Genomic DNA, 18,389 nt, shown 5'->3' on the forward strand with positions numbered 1-18,389 from the left:
GAGAGAGAGAAACAAGGATCAATTGCCTCCCACATGCGCCCCAACCAGGGATTGAACCCACAACCTGGGTATGTGCCCTGACTGGGAATCGAACCCACCTCCTTTCAGTGCACTTGACGACACTCCAACCAACTGAGCCACACTGGCCAGGGCTCCAAAGTATTTTTTAATGCAAATGTAAATGGGACTGTTTTCTTAGTTTCCCTTTCTGATAGTTCATTGTTAGTGTACAAAAATACAATAAATTCTGGGCATTTATTTTGTATCCTGCTACTTTACTAAATTTATTTATCAGCCCTGACCGGTTTGGCTCAGTGGATAGAGCGTCGGCCTGCGGACTGAGGGGTCCCAGGTTCGATTCCGGTCAAGGGCATGTACCTTGGTTGCGGGCACATCCCCAGTGGGGGGTGTGCAGGAGGCAGCTGATCGATGTTTCTCTCTCATCGATGTTTCTAACTCTCTATCCCTCTATCTTCCACTCTGCAAAAAATCAATAAAATATATTAAAAAATAAATAAATAAATTTATTTATCAGTTCCAGTAGTTTTCTGGTAGAATCTTTAAGGTTCTCTCTATATAGTTTCATGTCATCTGCAAATAAAGACAGTTTTACTTCTTCCTTTCCAACTCAAATGCCTTTTATTTCTTTTTATTGTCTGATTACTCTGCCTAGGAATTCAAATACCATGTTGAATAAAAGTGTTGAAAGTGGATATTCGTGTCTTGTTCCTGACCTTAAAAAAAACTATTTTAGTTTTTCACCATTAAGTATGATGTTAGATGTTGGTTTGTTACATATGCTCCTTATTATGTTCAGGTATGTTCCCTCTATTCCTACTTTGCTAAAAAATTTGATCATAAATGGATGTTGGATTTTGTCAAATGCTTTCTCTCATCTATTGATATGATCATATGATTTTCATCTTACATTTTGTCTATGTGGTGTATCATGTTAATGGATTTGTGAATACTGAACCAATCTTGCATCCCAATAAACCTACTTGATCATGGTGTATAATCTTTTTGATGTGTTGCTGAATTCAGTTTGCTAATATTTTGTTGAGGACTTTTGCATCTATGATCATCAGAGATATTGGCCTACATTTCACTTTTTTCTCTATGTCTCTGTCGGGTCTGGAATCAGCATAGTGTTGGTCTTGTAAAATGAGCTTGGGAGCATTCCTTCCTCTTTAATTTTTTGGAACATTTTGAGAAGGGTAGGTGTTAGTTTTTCTTTGAATGTTTTGTAAAATTCACCTGTGAAGCTATCTGGTTCAAGACTTTTATTTGATGGGAAGTTGTTGTTTTTTTCAATTTCATTAGTAGTTACTAGAGGCCCGGTACATGAAATTCGTACATGGGGACGGGGGGTCCCCCCTCAGCCCAGCCTGCACCCTTTCCAATCCAGACCACTCAGGGGATATCCGACTGCCTCTCAAACCAAAATTACTGTATCCAGAAGGCTATCATTTAGAATTGAAGGAGAGAAAAATGTCAGACATTCCTCTCAAAATCTGGGACCACTAGCTCCTAACTGCTCACCTGCCTGCCTGCCTGATCACCCTAACTGCCCCCCCCCCATGGCCTGATCATCCTCAACTGCCCCACCTGCCAGCCTGGTCGCCCCACGCAGCCCGCTGCTCAGTCATTTGGTCATCCCTCACTAACCCCGCTGCTGGCATGGTCGCCCCATGCAGACCACTGCTCAGTCATTTGGTCATCCCTCACTAACCCCCCTGCCAGCCTGGTCACCCCATGCAGCCCGCTGTTCAGTCATTTGGTCATCCCTTACTCACCCCCCTGCCAGCCTGGTCACCCCTCACATCCTGTTCGGTCGTCCGTTCGGTTGTTTCAGTTGTGACTGTCACTTAGGCTTTTATATATATAGATTGGTCAGTCTGCTCATATTTTCTGACTAGAGGCCTGATGCATGGATTCGTGCACTGGTGGGGCCCCTCGGCCTGGCCTGCAGGTATCGGGCCAAAACTGGCTCTCTGACATACTCCCAGGGGTCCCAGATTGCGAGAGGGCGGTTCTCGGGTGACACACCCTAGAATTAGGCTCCCTCCTCTCTGATTCCGGGTGCATCACACAAGAACCACAGCTGCCAAGTCACTGCTGCTCGGCAGCTCCTGCATTTGAGTGTCTACCCCATGGTGGTCATTGCATGTCACAGCTACTGGTCAGACAGTCAAATGGTCAGACAGTCACTTACGCTTTTATATATATAGACTAGAGGCCCAACGAAATCATGCGTGGTTAGGGTCCGTAGGCCTAGCCTGGCCTTTGTCACTGGCCTCTGCCACCCTGCGACGCTACGTGAAGCTCCCTGCCCCAGGATGCTCCTCGATGCTCGGGGCCCCGCGACTGCTCCATGAGGCTCCCCCGCCCCGCCACTGCTTCACAAGGCTCCTCCAGCCCCGCCACTGCTCCGCAAAACTCCCCCCACCCCGCAACTGCTCCACAAAGCTCCCCCCGCCCCGCCACTGCTCCGCAAAACTCCACCCACCCCACGACTGTTCCGCAAGGCTCCCCCCACCCCTTGACTGCTCTGCAAAGCTTGCTGCTGCCCCGCGAAACTCACTGCTGGATATTCTGCAAAATTCCCCCCACCCCGCCACTGCTCTGCGAGGCTCCTCCGACCCTGCAACTGCTCTGCAAAATTCCCCCACCCTGTAGCTGCTCCGCAAAACTCGCTGCTGCCCTGCGAAGCAGCCTGCCACCGCCACCGTTGATCAACAGTCCCCAGTCCCACCCGCCGCCACCCTCCCTCATAGCCAGCAGCTCAGGGGCTGGGGGAGGACGGAGGACGGAGAGGTGCTCCATGCACTTCATGGTGACCAGTCGTCCGTTCAGTCGTGATGACACCTGGTTCTTTATATATTAGGATTCTTCTCAATTCACTCTTGGCAGATTGTATGTTTCTAGAAATTTATCCATTTCTTCCAGGTTATCCAATTTGTGGCATATAATTGTTCATAATGTTTTCTTTAATACTTGGTATTTCTGTGGTGTCAGTTCTCTTTCATTTCTGATTTTATTTATTTTGGTCCTCTCTCTAATTTTCTTGATGAGTCTAGCTAAAGGTTTATCAATTTTGTTTATCTTTTCAAAGTACCAGCTCTTGGTATCATTGACCTTTCGTACTTTTTTTAGACTAAATTTCATTTTTTTCCACTCTGACCTTTATTTTTTCCTTTCTTCTATTCACTTTGGGCTTTGTTTGTTCTTTATATAATTACTTTAGGAATAGGTATAGATTGAGATTTTCTTGTTTCTTGAGGTAGGCCTATATTGCTATGAATTTCCCACTTAGAACTGCTTTTGAGCCATTATCTTCATTTTCATATACCTCAGGTATCTTTTGATTTCTTCCTTGATCTTGCTGTTAATCCATTCATTGTTTAGTAGCATATTATTTAGCCTTCATGCGTTTGTGTGTTTTTCAGTTTTCTTCTTCTAATTGATTTCTAGTTTCATCTATTGTGATTGGAGAAGATTCTTGATATGATTTCAATCTTCTTAAATTTGTTAGACTTTTTTGTGGCCTAACCTGGAATCTATCTGGAAAATGTTCTATGTGCACATGAAAGAATATATATACTGCTACTTTGGGGTCAATTATTCTAAAAAAGATCAGTTAAATCCATCCTGTCCGTGTTACTTAAGGTCACTGTTTAATTGTTGATTTTGTCTGGAGGACCTATCCACTGATGTCAGTGAAAGTCTCCTACTATGACTGCATTACTATCCATCTCTCCCTTTATGACTATCAATATTTGCTTTATATATTTAAGTGCTCCTATACTGGATGCAAAAATGTTTACAAGAGTTACATCCCCTTTTTGGAATGATCCCTTTATCATTATGAAATGTCCTTCATTGTGTCTTGCTATGGCCTTTGTTTTAAAATCTATTTTGTCTGATATAAGTACTGCTTTTCCAGCTTTATTTTTCTTTCCATTTTTATGAATTATATTTTCCATCCCTTTACTGTCAGTCTCTGTGTGTCTTTCAATCTAAAGTGGATCTCTGGTAGGCAGAATATGTAGGGCCTTGTTTCTTATCCATGCAGCCACCCTATGTCTTTTGATTGAAGCATTTAATCCATCTACACTTAAAATAATTATTGATAGGTATGTAGTTATTGCCATTTTAGTATTCACATTTATTTTCTTCTCCTCCTTCTTAAAATAATCCCTTTAACATTTCTTATAATACTGGTTTGGTGGTGATGATGTCCTTTAGATTGCTCTTTTCTCACTAGTTCTTTTTCTCTCCTTCAATTCTAAATGATAGCCTTCTGGATACAGTAATTTTGGTTTTAGGTCCTTGCTTTTCATCACTTTGAATATTTCATGCCAATCCCTTCTGGCATGCAGTTTCTGTTAAGAAATTAGCTGAGAGTCTTATGGCAGCTCCCTTGCAGGTATCTAACTATTTGCTGCTTTTAAGATTCTCTCTGTGTCTTCACCTTTTGCATTTTAATTATGATGTGTCTTGGTGTGAGTCTCTTTGGGTTCATCTTGTTTGGGACTCTCTGTGCTTCCTGGACTTGTATGACTATTTACTTCAGCAGGTTAGGAAAGTTTCAATCATTATTTCTTCAAATAAATTTTCAATCCCTTGCTCTTTCTCTTCTCCCTCTGGTACTGCTGAGATGTGAATGGTGGTATGCTTGATGTTGTCCCAGATGTACCTTAAACTATCTTTATTTTTTAATTTTTTTTTTCTTTATGCTGTTCTAATTAGGTGTTTCACATTTCCTTGTCTTCCAAATCACTGATTCAATATTCTGCTTTATCTAATCTACTGCTGACTCCCTCTAACATACTTTTTATTCAGTTCTTGTATCCTTCATACTGACTAGGTTCTTTTATGTTTTCTATATCAACTTTTTTTACTTTTTTCAACATATATATTTTTTAATTTAAATTCTTTATTGTTTAAAGTATTACATATGTCTTCTTTATCCCCCATTGACCTCTCCCCAGTCACTCCCACCCCCCAGCACATACCCTTACCCCCCTACTGTCTGTGTCCATTGGTTATGCTTATATGCATGCATACAAGTCCTTTGGTTGCTCTCATACCGCCCTCCCCTGGCCCCCCACCCACCCTCTCTTGCCTTCCCTCTGAAGTTTGACAGTCTGTTTGATGCTTCTGTCTCTGGATCTATTTTTGTTCATTATATTCCACAAATGAGTGAGATCATGTGATATTTATCTTTCTCCAACTGGCTTATTTCGCTTAGGATAATGCTCTCCAGGTCCATCCATGCTGTTGAGAATGGTAAGAGTTCTTTCTTTTTTTTACAGCAGCGTAGTATTACATTGTGTAGATGAACCACAGTATGTTTTGTTGTAGTTGTTGTTATTTATTGTCTAAAGTTTTACATATGTCTCCTTTTTCCCCAATTGACCACCCCCCTAGCCATTCCCACCCTGGGCAAGCCCCCACCGCCCCAGTGTCTGTGTCCATTGGTTATGCTAATATGCATGCATACAAGTCCTTTGGTTGCTCTCTAACCACCTCTCCTCCCCTGCCATTTGTCTCTGGATCTATTCTTGTTCATCAAGTTATGTTGATCATTATATCCCACATATGAGTGAGATCATGTGGTATTTATCTTTCTCAGACTGGCTTATTTTGCTTAGCATAATGCTCTCCAGTTCCATTCATGCTATTGGAAATGGTAAAAGTTCCTTCTTTTTTATAGCAGCATAGTATTCCATTGTGTAGATGTACCACAGTTTTTTAATCCCCTCATCTGTTGATGGGCACTTAGGCTGTTTCCAATCTTAGCTATTGTAAATTGTGCTGCTAGAACATAGGGGTGCATATATCCTTTCTGATTGGGCTTTCTGGTTTCTTGGGATATAGTCCTAGAAGTACCACAGTTTTTTAATCCACTCATCTTCAGATGCGCACTTAGGCTATTTCCAAATCTTAGCTATTTTAAATTGTGCTGCTATGAACATAGGGGTGCATATATCCTTTCCGATTGGTGTTTCTGATTTCTTGGGATATATTCCTAGGAGTGGGATTACTGGGTCAAAAAAAATCACCTAACTTTTAATATATTTTTATTGATTTCAGAGAGGAAAGGAGAGGGAGAGAGAGACAGAAACATCAATGATGAGAGAGACTCATTGATCGGCTGACTTCTGCACACCCCCTACCAGGCATCGAGCCAGCAACCCAGGCATGTCTCCTGTCCAGGAATCAAATCATGACTTCTTGGTTCATAGGTCAATGCTCAACCACTAAGCCACACCAGTCAGGCTCAATTTTTTTTTTTAATCCTCATCAGAGGATATGTTTTTATTTATTTTTAGAGAGGAAGTGAAAGAGAAACATCAGTGTGAGAGAGAAATATCAATCGGTTGCCTCTCATAAATGCCCACATTTACTAAGCACCTGCTAAGTGCAAGAGACTATGCTGGCCTCTGATTAATAGGAAGATGAGGTTCCTATTTTTTAAGGAGCTTAGAATCTGAGGAAGAATCAGCAAGGAGGCAAAAATAACTATCATACAGGATAAAACACGAAAATGGCCATCCTCTGCAACAAAATTTGAGAACTAAATGTTTAAAATTCCAATTTCTAGTTACCACTAGAACCCCAAACCAATCAGAAATTATTTTTCCCTACTTTTTATTTTTAGCTCATCCATCTATAAACCATTTCTGACAATGACTGCACCTATTCATTAGTGGCAAAACTATAATGTTATACATACAATTATTAATATACTAGGGGCCCGGTGCACAAAAAAAAAATTGTGCACGGGGTGGGGGGGGCAGTTCCCTCAGCCCAGCCTGCACCCTCTCCAATTGGGGACTCCTTGGGGGATGTCCGACCCACGGGGATCAGGCCTAAACCGGCAGTCAAACATCCCTCTTGCAATCTGAGACTACTGGCTTCTAACTGCTCACCTGCCTGCCTGCCTGCCTGATCACCCCTAACTGCCCTCCCCTGCCAGTCTGATCTCGCCCCCAACTGCCCTCCCCTGCCAGCCTGATCTCACCCCCAACTGCCTCTGCCTGCCTGATCACCCCTAACTGCCCTCTCCTTCCGGCCTGATCTCATGCCCAATGGCCCTCCCCTGCCAGCATGATCTCGCCCCCAACTGCCCTCCCCTGCTGGCCTGATCTCACCCCCAACTGCCCTCCCCTGTCGGCCTGATCTCGCTCCCAATGGCCCTCCCCTGCCAGCCTGGTTGCCCCCAACTGCCCTCGCCTGCCAGCCTGATATTGCCCCAAACTGCCCTCCCCTGCCAGCCTGATTTCCCCTAACCCCCTGCCGGCCTGATCTCGCTCCCAACTGTCCTCCCCTGCTGGCCTGATCACCCCTAACTGCCTCTGCCTTGGCCCCCACCACCATGGCTTTGTCTGAAAGGAAGTCGGACATCCAGAAGATGGCCGGTTGACCCGGTCTAATTAGCATATTACCCTTTTAGTAGTATAGATAGATTATATAGGATAGGATTGCTTAAATGGGGGGAACCTTTTTCAGCAGGAGGAGATGCTCTTGGTAGACAAAAACACATAATCCCTATATCTGGACTGATAGCCAGCCATATGCACTATGCTACCAAACCGGTCATTAAAAAATTGAACCGCTTTCTTACACCTTACACCAAACAGCTGTTGCCCTTAAAACCCCTCCTCAGCCCCCACCTTAGGTTCTGCCTTCGCAGTTCACCCAGATTAGGTTCTGATTGGTCAGTTTCTATGCCAATCAGTGTCAAAAGCTCTGCCTCCTAGGCAGCCATTGGCAACTCGCACTTCACCCAGATTTGGTTCTGATTGGTCAGTTTCTATGCCAGTCAGCATCAAAAGCCCCGCCTCCTAGGAAGCCATTGGATCCTGGCACTTCACCCAGATTTGATTCTGATTGGTCAGTTTCTTTGCCAGTCAGCGTCTCTGGGACTATCTCTGGGCCTGATCAAAGAGGTGGGGCTGATCAGCAGCCCCTGAGGAGGCCGGGAGAGAAACAGAGGCGTGGCTGCTGGTGAAGTCGGGAGAGAAAGAGAGAGGCAACGACTGATCAACAGCTGCCATGGAGGCTGGGGATCAGACCCTGCCTCTCTCTCTGCAGGCCTCTCTGCAGGCCTCTCTCTGGGCCTGATCCACAGCCCCCTGGCAGTCAGTGCTGGGTCGCTGCTCTGGCACCAGCTGCAATCAGTGCTGGGTCACCACAGCAACCCAGCACTGACTTCCAATGCTCGGTTGAGCCTTGGTCGTTATGGATCCTGGCTCTTTATATGTTAGGATAGTTTCCATAGCCTTTGTGATCTCATCCCACAAATGAATTCTCAGTTGTTTTCTTCCTTTGCTTTGTATACCTGTTAATATCACCACATTTATTATATCAATACTACTAATCAAAAAATAACTGAATCTTCCCCCATATTGATATAATTATAAGTTTGAAAATTAAATATTAATACAAGTTGTGATAGATCCAAGATTCTTCCCCATCTCCAATCATATCCACAGAAGTCAGACATTTGGAAAAAGGATTAAAGCATAGCAGGATTTCTTCTCTTTTACTAAGAACACAGATACAGAGAAAGGTGGAATCCTTCCTTAAAATTTACTGAACAATGGGATTTACAAACTTCTAGAGGAGCTAGAATAACAAACCCCAAATCAATACATCTCCAATCTTTAGCAACCTAAAAGATTTTTAAGAAACATAAAAAACTGAGGGAAGTTAAATATATTCTGTCCATGCTAGGGTAATGCAGCTTTGCCCTGCAGGAACACTGGTATAATCGTTGATGGTTTCCAATTCTAAAAAAGTTCCAGAGGCAGCTTTTAATCTGCATTGTGAGCCAACGTCACTTGTGTCTCTTGAGGAAGTAGATTGGGTGTGTAGCCCAGAAGAATTACTCTGTCCAACCCAATGAGTTGTAGAAATTTCAGAATAATCATATAGCCACAATGCTATTTATTGTTGACTCTTGCCCTTTATGAAATTAAACATGGAAACTGATGGTACATGCAGGCACTAGTTCATAATAAATCTTTAAATTCTATGTATTAACACATAGAGGGTTGCCAGACGGGGTAAAAATAAGTATCTATGAGATGTCAGTAAAGGTAAATGCTATAAGATTAGTATGTAGCCGAAACCGGTTTGGCTCAGTGGATAGAGCGTCGGCCTGCGGACTGGAGGGTCCCGGGTTCGATTCCGGTCAAGGGCATGTGCCTTGGTTGCGGGCACATCCTCAGTGGGAGGTGTGCCGGAGGCAGCTGATCGATGTTTCTCTCTCATCGATGTTTCTAGCTCTCTGTCCCTCTCCCTTCCTCTCTGTGAAATATCAATAAAAAATATATTAAAAAAAAAAGAAAGATTAGTATGTATACTATCTACAGCCCAGATGCCCTAAACCTGTATGAGTACCTTCAAAGAAACTCACTGACATAGTTCCGTTCCTACACTGAAGCATCACAATTGGAAATCAGATTTGCTTTTCACCCAGATCAACCTGATAATTACCACTGTGTTCCAAAACTCAGGGAAGAATCAATGTTACTTCTTAGTTTCATTTTTTTAGAGGATCTCCTAAATACTTAAACTAGTCTGAGAAGTAAAAGTAACTAAATATCAGTAAAGAATTGTTTCAACTCCTTCCTCTATGTTTTGAAATGCCTCTAATACAAAGAAAAAAAATGTTAGCTTAAAAAGAAAAAAGGCCCAACAGAATGGAATATTTAAAACAAAACAAAAAACAGTAATAAATGGAAGTACGAATAAGAATGTCATTTGTAGAGACAGTAGAGAGAAGTGTTGAGTGGTCAGGCTCCAGAGCCAGGATTCCTAATTTAGTGCTTGTGTAATCCTGGGCAAGTTTTTTAAAACTCTGTGCCCCACTTTCCTTTTCTATGCAATGGGGATAATAACAGTAATAATCTCAGAGTTGTTAAAAATTAAATGAGTTAAATCATGTAAAGCAATTAATATTTTTGTTGTTGTTTACGTTGTTATATATTTTATTGATTTCAGAGAAGAAGGGAGAGGGCTAGAGAGATAGAAACATCAATGATGAGAATCATTGATCAGCTGCCGCCTGCACGCCCCACACTGGGGATCGAGCCCACAACCCTGACCAGAAATCTAACTGTGACCTCCTGGTTCATAGGTCAATGCTCAACCACTGAGCTACACCAGCCGGGCAAGCAGTTAATATTTGACCACTGTTTTCCAAATAGGTGGATAAAAGTCCAAACTTTAATAACACTGTTGATAAGGCTGTTAGAAAACAAGGAGTCTCATTCCCTGCTTAGTACTAAGCCTTTGTAGGGCAATTTGGAAATCCGACTTTTGAGAATTTATTCCATTAATATTCTTGCACAGGTCTGAAAAGACAGGTATACCAGGTTTTATATCTCGTAACGGAAAACAAATATCCATCAAAAGTGATGATTAAACAAAGTATGGCAACTTCATGACATGGAACACTATGTAGCAGTTTTGTTTTTTTAAACAGACTGGCATAGAAAGACCTCTTAAGTCCTTTCATAAGTGAAAAATGCAAGATGTGTAGAACAATGCATATGGCATGTTATGTTTTGCATAAAAAAGACTAAAAAATCAAAATACATATTCATCATTGTTGGTTTTTGTACAAGAGAAACTAACAATGGTGGGACAAAACTGTGCAGATGGAAGACAAGATGGGAGGGACACTTCAAACTGTTTATGTTTGGGCTTTTTTGATTTTTTTAGCTATATGAATATTTTACCTATTCAAATATTAATTTTAAAAACTATTTTTTTAATGTTAGTACTTGGTGATGGGGGAACATGAAGAGATAAACCAAAAGAAGTTATATGCATAGCCCATGGACAATAGGGTGGTAAAGACCTGGGGGCGTAGGTAGGGGCTGGAAGGAGCGGGGGGGGGGGGGGGGGGGGGGAAGGAGGGGGAATGGGAGACATCTGTAATACTATCAACAATAATATACATATGAAAAAATGAATGTCAGTCTTATACTTTATGCTCTTGAATGTTAGCTGCAATTATTACTGTTATTTTTTTTTCAAATACATTTTTTTTTTTTATTTCAGAGAGGAAGGGAGAGGGAAAGAGAGATAGAAACATCAATGATGAGAATCGTTGATCGAGGTGCAGCCAATCGAGCCCACAACCCGGGCATGTGCCCTTGACTGGAATTGAACCTGAGACCCTTCAGTCCTCAGGCCAACATTCCATCCACTGAGCCAAACCAGCTAGGGTTATTACTGTTGTTATTAGTAACACTAGTAGTAGTAGCAATCTCAAAAAACCTTTCTTTTTTTAATTTATTTTTATTGATTTTAGAAAGAAAGGGAGAGAACGAGAGAGATAGAAACATCAATGATGAGAGAGAATCATTGATCAGCTGCATCCTACATGTCCCACACTTGGGATCAAGCCTGCAACCCAGGCATGTGCCCTGACAGGGAATCAAACCATAACCTCCTAGTTTATAAGTCGATGCTCAACCACTGAGCCACACTAGACAGGTATCTAATTTTTTTAATCCTCACATGAGGCTATGCTTTTCATTGATTCTAGAGAGAGAGTTAGGAAGAGGGGAAAGGAGGAAGAGAGAGTTTAGAGAAACATCAGTTGCCTCAAGCCTACCAGAGATAGAACTGCAACTTGGGTATTGCCCTGACCAAGAATCAAATCGGTGACCCTTCAGTGCACAGGATGACGCTCTAACCATTGAACCGCTGGCCAGGGCTGAAAATACCTCCTTTCTAAAGCCTTTTTCTTACTCTCTCTGCACAGAAGCCTCCTCTAACTCCTGAACTATTTAAGGAATTTATCATTTTCTATTCTATTCTAAGTGGCTTACGTCTTATTCATGTTTAATATCCCAGGAACCTTGCTTTCACCTAGTGCTGTGGTCGGCAAACTGCGGCTCGCGAGCCACATGCGGCTCTTTGGCCCCTTGAGTGTGGCTCTTCCACAAAATACTACGGCCTGGGCAAGTCTATTTTGAAGAAGTGGCATTAGAAGAAGTTTAAGTTTAAAAAATTTGGCTCTCAAAAGAAATTTCAATCATTGTACTGTTGATATTTGGCTCTGTTGACTAATGAGTTTGCCGACCACTGACCTAGTGGATACAAACATTCTAGAGAAACAGTTACCTACAAGTACTCCAAAGAAGAAAATAGTGACCATTTCTAAAGGGATTATACTCTATAAGACCTAAAATTTGAAAAACTTGAATAACCAGATTTGCTAACATTCTTTCAACTACTACCCAACTAAAATTTCCTCTCAGTCACAAAGTTTTTCCTTTTCCCAGACTTCCCTAAACATGGGAATCATGTCCCAAGCCAACACACTACATGTACTAACTCTTTAACTCACTGCAATCTCTGAAATGTCTTCTCTTCCAAATCCCAACACCCTGGTGCCTCCCTCCTACTGAAAAAGCATTTGTTGAGTGTCTCCTTTTAGAAAGATGGCACGTATTAAACAGTGAATAAGGTGCCCTTTTAACTGGAGAAGACCTAACATCTGATTTCTAATTTGCTCAGTGTTTTGCATGTTCTTCTGGTATAGAGGGTATTCTATAACTGACTGCTCAGTAGCCCAATTCTAGATGTCATTCCAACACACCAAATACCCCACTGACAGCTCAACAGTCGCTTTCCATACAGGCCCCTCCCATTCGCTCCTCCCTCAACCCCCATAAGCTCCAGAGCTCCTTCGCACATAGACACACACTGACAGTTCAGAAGTCCTTTTCCCTACGCTGTCCTCCCCTGCAGTTGCAAGACCACCTCCCCGCCTCTCATCATCCCGCGATCCAATTCGGTCCAAATACCCATCGCAGCCAAACCAAATCACATCATCATTTCTTCCCAAGAAGCACGCAGCTTTATACAGCCTTTCCCAACAAGTGCACAATTGACAGCTCGATACCAGATTCCCCAAGTATCCTTTTCCTCCTCCTACCCCACGCACAGGCTCTTTTCTCGCTACCACTCAGTCGCCCTGGCTTCCCCCAACATTCACAACCCGTTCCTTAAACATGCTCTCCGCTCTCCCCTTCATCTCACCCCCTCTCCACCGCTGACAGCTCAGACACCTCCATCCCCGTGTGCCTGCACCCTCCCCTGCTCCTTTCCCTTCACAGCTCAGGATCGGCTCCCCAAGTCCCCATTCCCGGTCTCCCAAAACCCAGGCCTGGACCTCCCGCTGCGCTCCACGCCCCGGGGGAGGGCTCCACTCACCCGCTCTCCCGCATCACGTTGCTGTCCCCGCAATCACAGGCGCCCCCGGCCTGGCTGCGGAACATGTTGAAGTCATGTCCCGTGTGGTCGCCCTGGTGGAAGCACTCCGCGCACAGCGACATGCAAGGGGAGATGCCGCACGTCCGGCAGCGGTAGGCCACGAAGTTGGCCGTCCAGACCAGGCCGCAGAGAGCCGCAGGGTCGTAGGCCCGCACCGCCGCACAGAACTCCTCGTAGCCGCCGCCGCCCGCCAGAAGGCACTTACACCACTCCAGGGCCTCCTCCTCGGCCGCCCCCGGACCGCCTCCGCCGCCCGCCGCCGCCTCCTCGCTGTCCGCAGCCACGGCCAGCGGCCGCTCGGCGCTCAGCACCCGCTCCAGCAGCGCCTGCAGCTCCTCAGCGCCCGCCCTGTTGTCCGGACGGCTCAGGGCCGCCTTCAGGTGCGCGGCGGTGGCCGCCTTGTCCAGCGCCAGCCCGGGAGCAGGCAGTTCGGGCTGGGGCGGCTGTGGCCCCCCGACGGCCGCCGCGGCCGCCGCCGCCATGATGAGAGCTCAGAATTTGGAGAGCCCAGGGCTGGCGGCTCCTCCCGGGAGGGTGGGGGAATTGACTGCTGCGATTGCTCGGCCGCCCAACTCTCGCGATGCCCGGGAGCTGCCGCGCACCTTCGTCCCAGCTCCTGCACACGCCCCCGCAGACTGCGGTGCTGGTGCGGTCTGCACACGCCGCATCTCGCCTGGGGTGCCGCTGCATCCACTTCCCACCACCTCTTGGCTCTCAAAGTTAAGAGCAATTGAAATATTTCATATGAAAATTCTTTAATATGAAAAATCTTTAATGTGGACAATGGTTTTTTTTTTAATGTGCCTGGATATAGGAATTATACGCAGCATCTTTCAGATGTGTTTTAAGCATCTGCATTTCGTTTTGCGATGTAAATTCCCACTGTCAAATCCATAATTAATATGTCAATGGCAACTGGACACTGAAAAGGTGCTCAGCATCATTAGTCGTTAAGAAAATGCAAATTAAAACTATGAGAAACCGCTATAAACACCCACTAGAATGGCAATGATCAACAAGACAGACAATAACAAATGTAAGCAAGGATGTGGAGAAGCAGGCACCCTCATACTTCACAGATGGGAATGTAAAATAGTACAGCATGTGGGAAAAGTTTGACAGTTAGCTTGACATTTACCACAGAGCCCTTCAATTCCACTCCTAGGAATCTACCCAAGATAATTTACAACATATATCCACACAAAGACTTAAAGGTAAATATAGTAGCCAAAAAAAAACTGGAAGCAATCCAAAAGTCTATAAGTTCGTAAATGGATAAACAAAATACGGTATATTCATATAATGGTATACTACTTAACAATGAAAAGGCATGAAATATGTGCTATAACATGAATGAACTTCAAAAATCTTATGTCAATGAAAGAAGTCAGATACCCCCCAAAATTTATATTGTATGATTCCATTTACATGAACTGTTCAGAAAAGGCAAATCTATAGAGACAGAAAGTAGATTAGCAATTGATGATCTATGGGAAGGAAAGAACAGAAAGTGACAGCAAATAGGTACTAAGGATCTTCATAGAATGATAGAAATGTTCTAAATTTGAATTGTGGTGATGGTTGCACAACTATGTAAAATTTATTAAAAATCATTGCATTCTACTCTAAAAACAGGTGGATTTTATGGTATGAAAATATACCTCAATAAAACAGTTAATGATCATAATCAGTAGTAGTACTCATTGTTTGAGATGAATAACAATCCAGTTTCTGCCCAGATAGAAACTATTTTACTGCTTTAGTTTTCAAAATCAATATGACAGGCTCTCAAATCTTTGGTTCTCCTAAAGTGTCTGGGGCTCCTATCATTTGGATCCAGGAAGTCTGACATTTTTCCCTTTCAATGCATTAGTGTAATATAACAATTCTTCTTCTAATAACAGTGCTGTGTAATGGGGAATTCCTACAACAATCATATTTCCATGAGGGAAAGCCAGATTGAAATTCAGCTGAAAACTCAGTACTCACTTCAATGTTATACCTCATAAGATTTCATTTAAGTGTGCTACTATTACTCTACTGAAGACATTGAATAAATAATGCAATATGCTGCAGTTACTGAAAGCTAAAAATAGTATCTAAAAAAACTGTACTCTTACGTATTTCATCTTAATTAATGCAAAGAAAAATCTGGTAATACTTCTAAATTGGCTTTTCAAATTAAAATAAACCACACAGATCAGTTAAAAGCTATAAATAAATGACAGATAGCATCATCGCTTCCAAACTTAAAGTAGATACCTTCAACAGAGAATTTAAAAATTAATGTAAATACTTCAAAATTGCTTTTGTATTAATCAAGATTTTCTTAGTTGCAAATGATAAAAACCCAACTTGAACTAGCTGAAGCCAAAAAGAGGACCATATTAGATCACACAGTAAACAATGGAGGGAAGGGGAAATGAACCTGGATGTGTATCCATCTTTGTTTTTGGTGAGCATCAGCTCTGTTGTCTTCTGTGCATGGGCCTCCTCCAACCCCAGCTCTAGGCCATATCCCACTTCACAACAAAGAAAAAGGGTCTCTTCTCTGCCAGATCCACTTCAAACCCTGGATGGCCCATGCCATCCTTACCATCAGAAGTAGAGGAGGCCATACCTGCTGGGGACATAAATATACACAATGCTTAGAACATTAATTTCTCGATTTCTACCTGGCCTCCAAATACACACAAGACCTTCTCTACATACACAGCAAATTTGCTAGTTCTAATGGCAAATGTTGAAATTTCACATGGTAAGAAACATTGTGCCTACTATGTACAGGAATTCCTACAAGTGAGCACATTTAAGATTCACAACCATCCTGAAAGGCACTTCTCATTATCCCCATTTTACAAATAGCAGTGATACCCTGCATTTCACAGCCTTCAAACCATAAGAACAAACCCTGGTAGAAAAACCATTCATTGTTCATGAGTGTGCCCCTCTTTCTCCCTCCCTCCCTTCCTTCCTTCCTTCCTTCCTTCCTTCCTTCTTTCCTTCCTTCCTTCCTTCCTTCCTTCTTTCCTTCCTTCCTTCCTTCCTTCCTTCCTTAATGGCTACCTTGCAACTATACTTACTGCCAGTTTCTCATTTGTTTAATATTGAAGCAAAGACATTTTAGTAATTTTCTCAAGTTGTGCTTTAGAAATATTTTGGAGGAAAAAAGCATGACAGTGCATTAAGTGTTTGACCTATTTTAGCTCCTCTACAGGAGCAACTTTTCCAAGGTTATGAATGCTTGACAACTCCCTGGGGTCTTTTTTTTTTTTTATTATCATTCAATACCATTACAAGTTGTCCTACTTTTCTTTTCCTCCATTTTTTTTTTAATCCAAGGAAAGTTTCCTTCTCTGCATCCCTAGTAAAGACCAGAAGATTTTCACCCACTGCCCTATTCATGCAGCAAATTAATTCAATAAATGTTTGTTGAGCTCCTACTAATTACTGTGAACAAAACACATGGTCCATGGCATGGCTTAGCATGACACAAATCTAGGGAACACCATTCACATACAATGCTCCTTACACTGAGCTTACACACTGATGGAAGCATATTATATATTGTAACCTAATCTACAAATACAGTATTATTGTTGCTACAATTATTATTACTTATAATCTGGAAGTGAAAAAAAAAAACAAAGTACTAACCACAAAATAAAAGACTAACAAAATGAGTTAACTTAAAATTTCTATTTATTAAAAGAAACAGTTAAGAGTTACAGACTTTTTGCCGAAACTGGTTTGGCTCAGTGGATAGAGCGTCGGCCTGCGGACTGAAGGGTCCCGGGTTCGATTCCGGTCAAGGGCATGTACCTTGGTTGCGGGCACATCTCCAGTGGGAGGTGTGCAGGAGGCAGCTGATCGATGTTTCTCTCTCATCGATGTTTCTAGCTTTCTATCCCTCTCCTTTCCTCTCTATGAAATATCAATAAAACATATTAAAAAAAAAAAAAGAGTTACAGACTTTTACCCACAGCCAGCATTATACTCAATGGGCAAAAACTATGAGCATTTCCCTTAAGAATAGGAACAAGACAGGATGTATACTTTCACCACTCTTATTCAACATAGAACTGGAAGTCCTAGCCACAGCAATCAGACAAGAAGAAGAAATAAAAAGGCATCCAAATTGGAAAGTAAGAAGTAAAACTGTCATTATTTGCAGATGACATGATACTGTATATAGAGATCTCTAAAGATTACACCAAAAACTATTAGAATTGATAAATGAGTTCAGTAAAGTAGCAGGATACAAAATAATAAAATCAGTTGCATTTTTATACACCAATAATGAACTATCAGAAAAGGAAACTAAAAAGAAAAATCCCATTTACAACTGCTTCAAAAAGAATAAAATAGCCTGGCCAGTGTGACTCAGCGGTTGAGCATCGACCTATGAACCAGGAGGACAAGGTTCAATTCCAGTCAGGGCACATGATGGGGTTGCAGGCTCAGTCCCCAGTAGGGGGCATGCAGGAGGCAGCCAATCAATGATTCTCTCTCATCACTGATGTTTCTATCTCCCTCTTCCTTCTGCTCTGAAATCAATAAAAATTTATTTTTTAAAAGAAAGTAAAAAGACAACCCACAGAATGGGAGAAAATATTTACAGACTACTAGTATATAACTGCTAAGGATCAAGTATGTAGAATATACAAAGAACTCTTACAACTCAACAATAAAAACATGAATAACCCAATTTTGAAATAAGCAAAGGGTTTGGATCGTTATTTATCCAAAGAAGCTATAGAAATTATCAAGAAGCATATTTTAAAATGTTCATCAGGGAAATATAAATCAAACCACAATTAATTGCTACTTCATACCTGATAGGATGGCTATAATTTTAAAAATGAAAAATAAGTGTTTGTGAGGATATGGAGAATTTGGTTATAGGAACTTGGTCAGACATTGCTTATAGGAAGCTAAAATGATGCCACACGAAGGATCTTTGTGGTGATGGAAATACTGTGTCTTGACTGTATCTGTCAATATCCTGGTTGTGATACTATACTATAGTTTTGCAAAGTGTTATTATTGGGGAAAACTGAGTAAAAAATATACAGAACCTC

At 42.3% G+C, this 18,389-nt stretch overlaps 1 protein-coding gene across 1 annotated transcript in view; it reads right to left on the minus strand.

Annotated features, from left to right (window-relative positions):
* The window catches only part of UBR3 (ubiquitin protein ligase E3 component n-recognin 3), a 185,655-nt gene extending 171,829 nt beyond the window's left edge, over positions 1 to 13,826 (minus strand). The window contains 1 exon segment of the mRNA XM_080667973.1: positions 13,249 to 13,826. Within this exon segment, the coding sequence (XP_080524099.1) occupies positions 13,249 to 13,790 (542 nt within the window). The 5' untranslated portion in view covers positions 13,791 to 13,826.
* Between the last annotated feature and the right edge of the window lie 4,563 nt (positions 13,827 to 18,389).

This window comes from Plecotus auritus (assembly GCF_963455305.1).
Source record: "Plecotus auritus genome assembly, chromosome: 5".
NCBI classification, from domain to species: Eukaryota; Metazoa; Chordata; class Mammalia; order Chiroptera; family Vespertilionidae; genus Plecotus; species Plecotus auritus.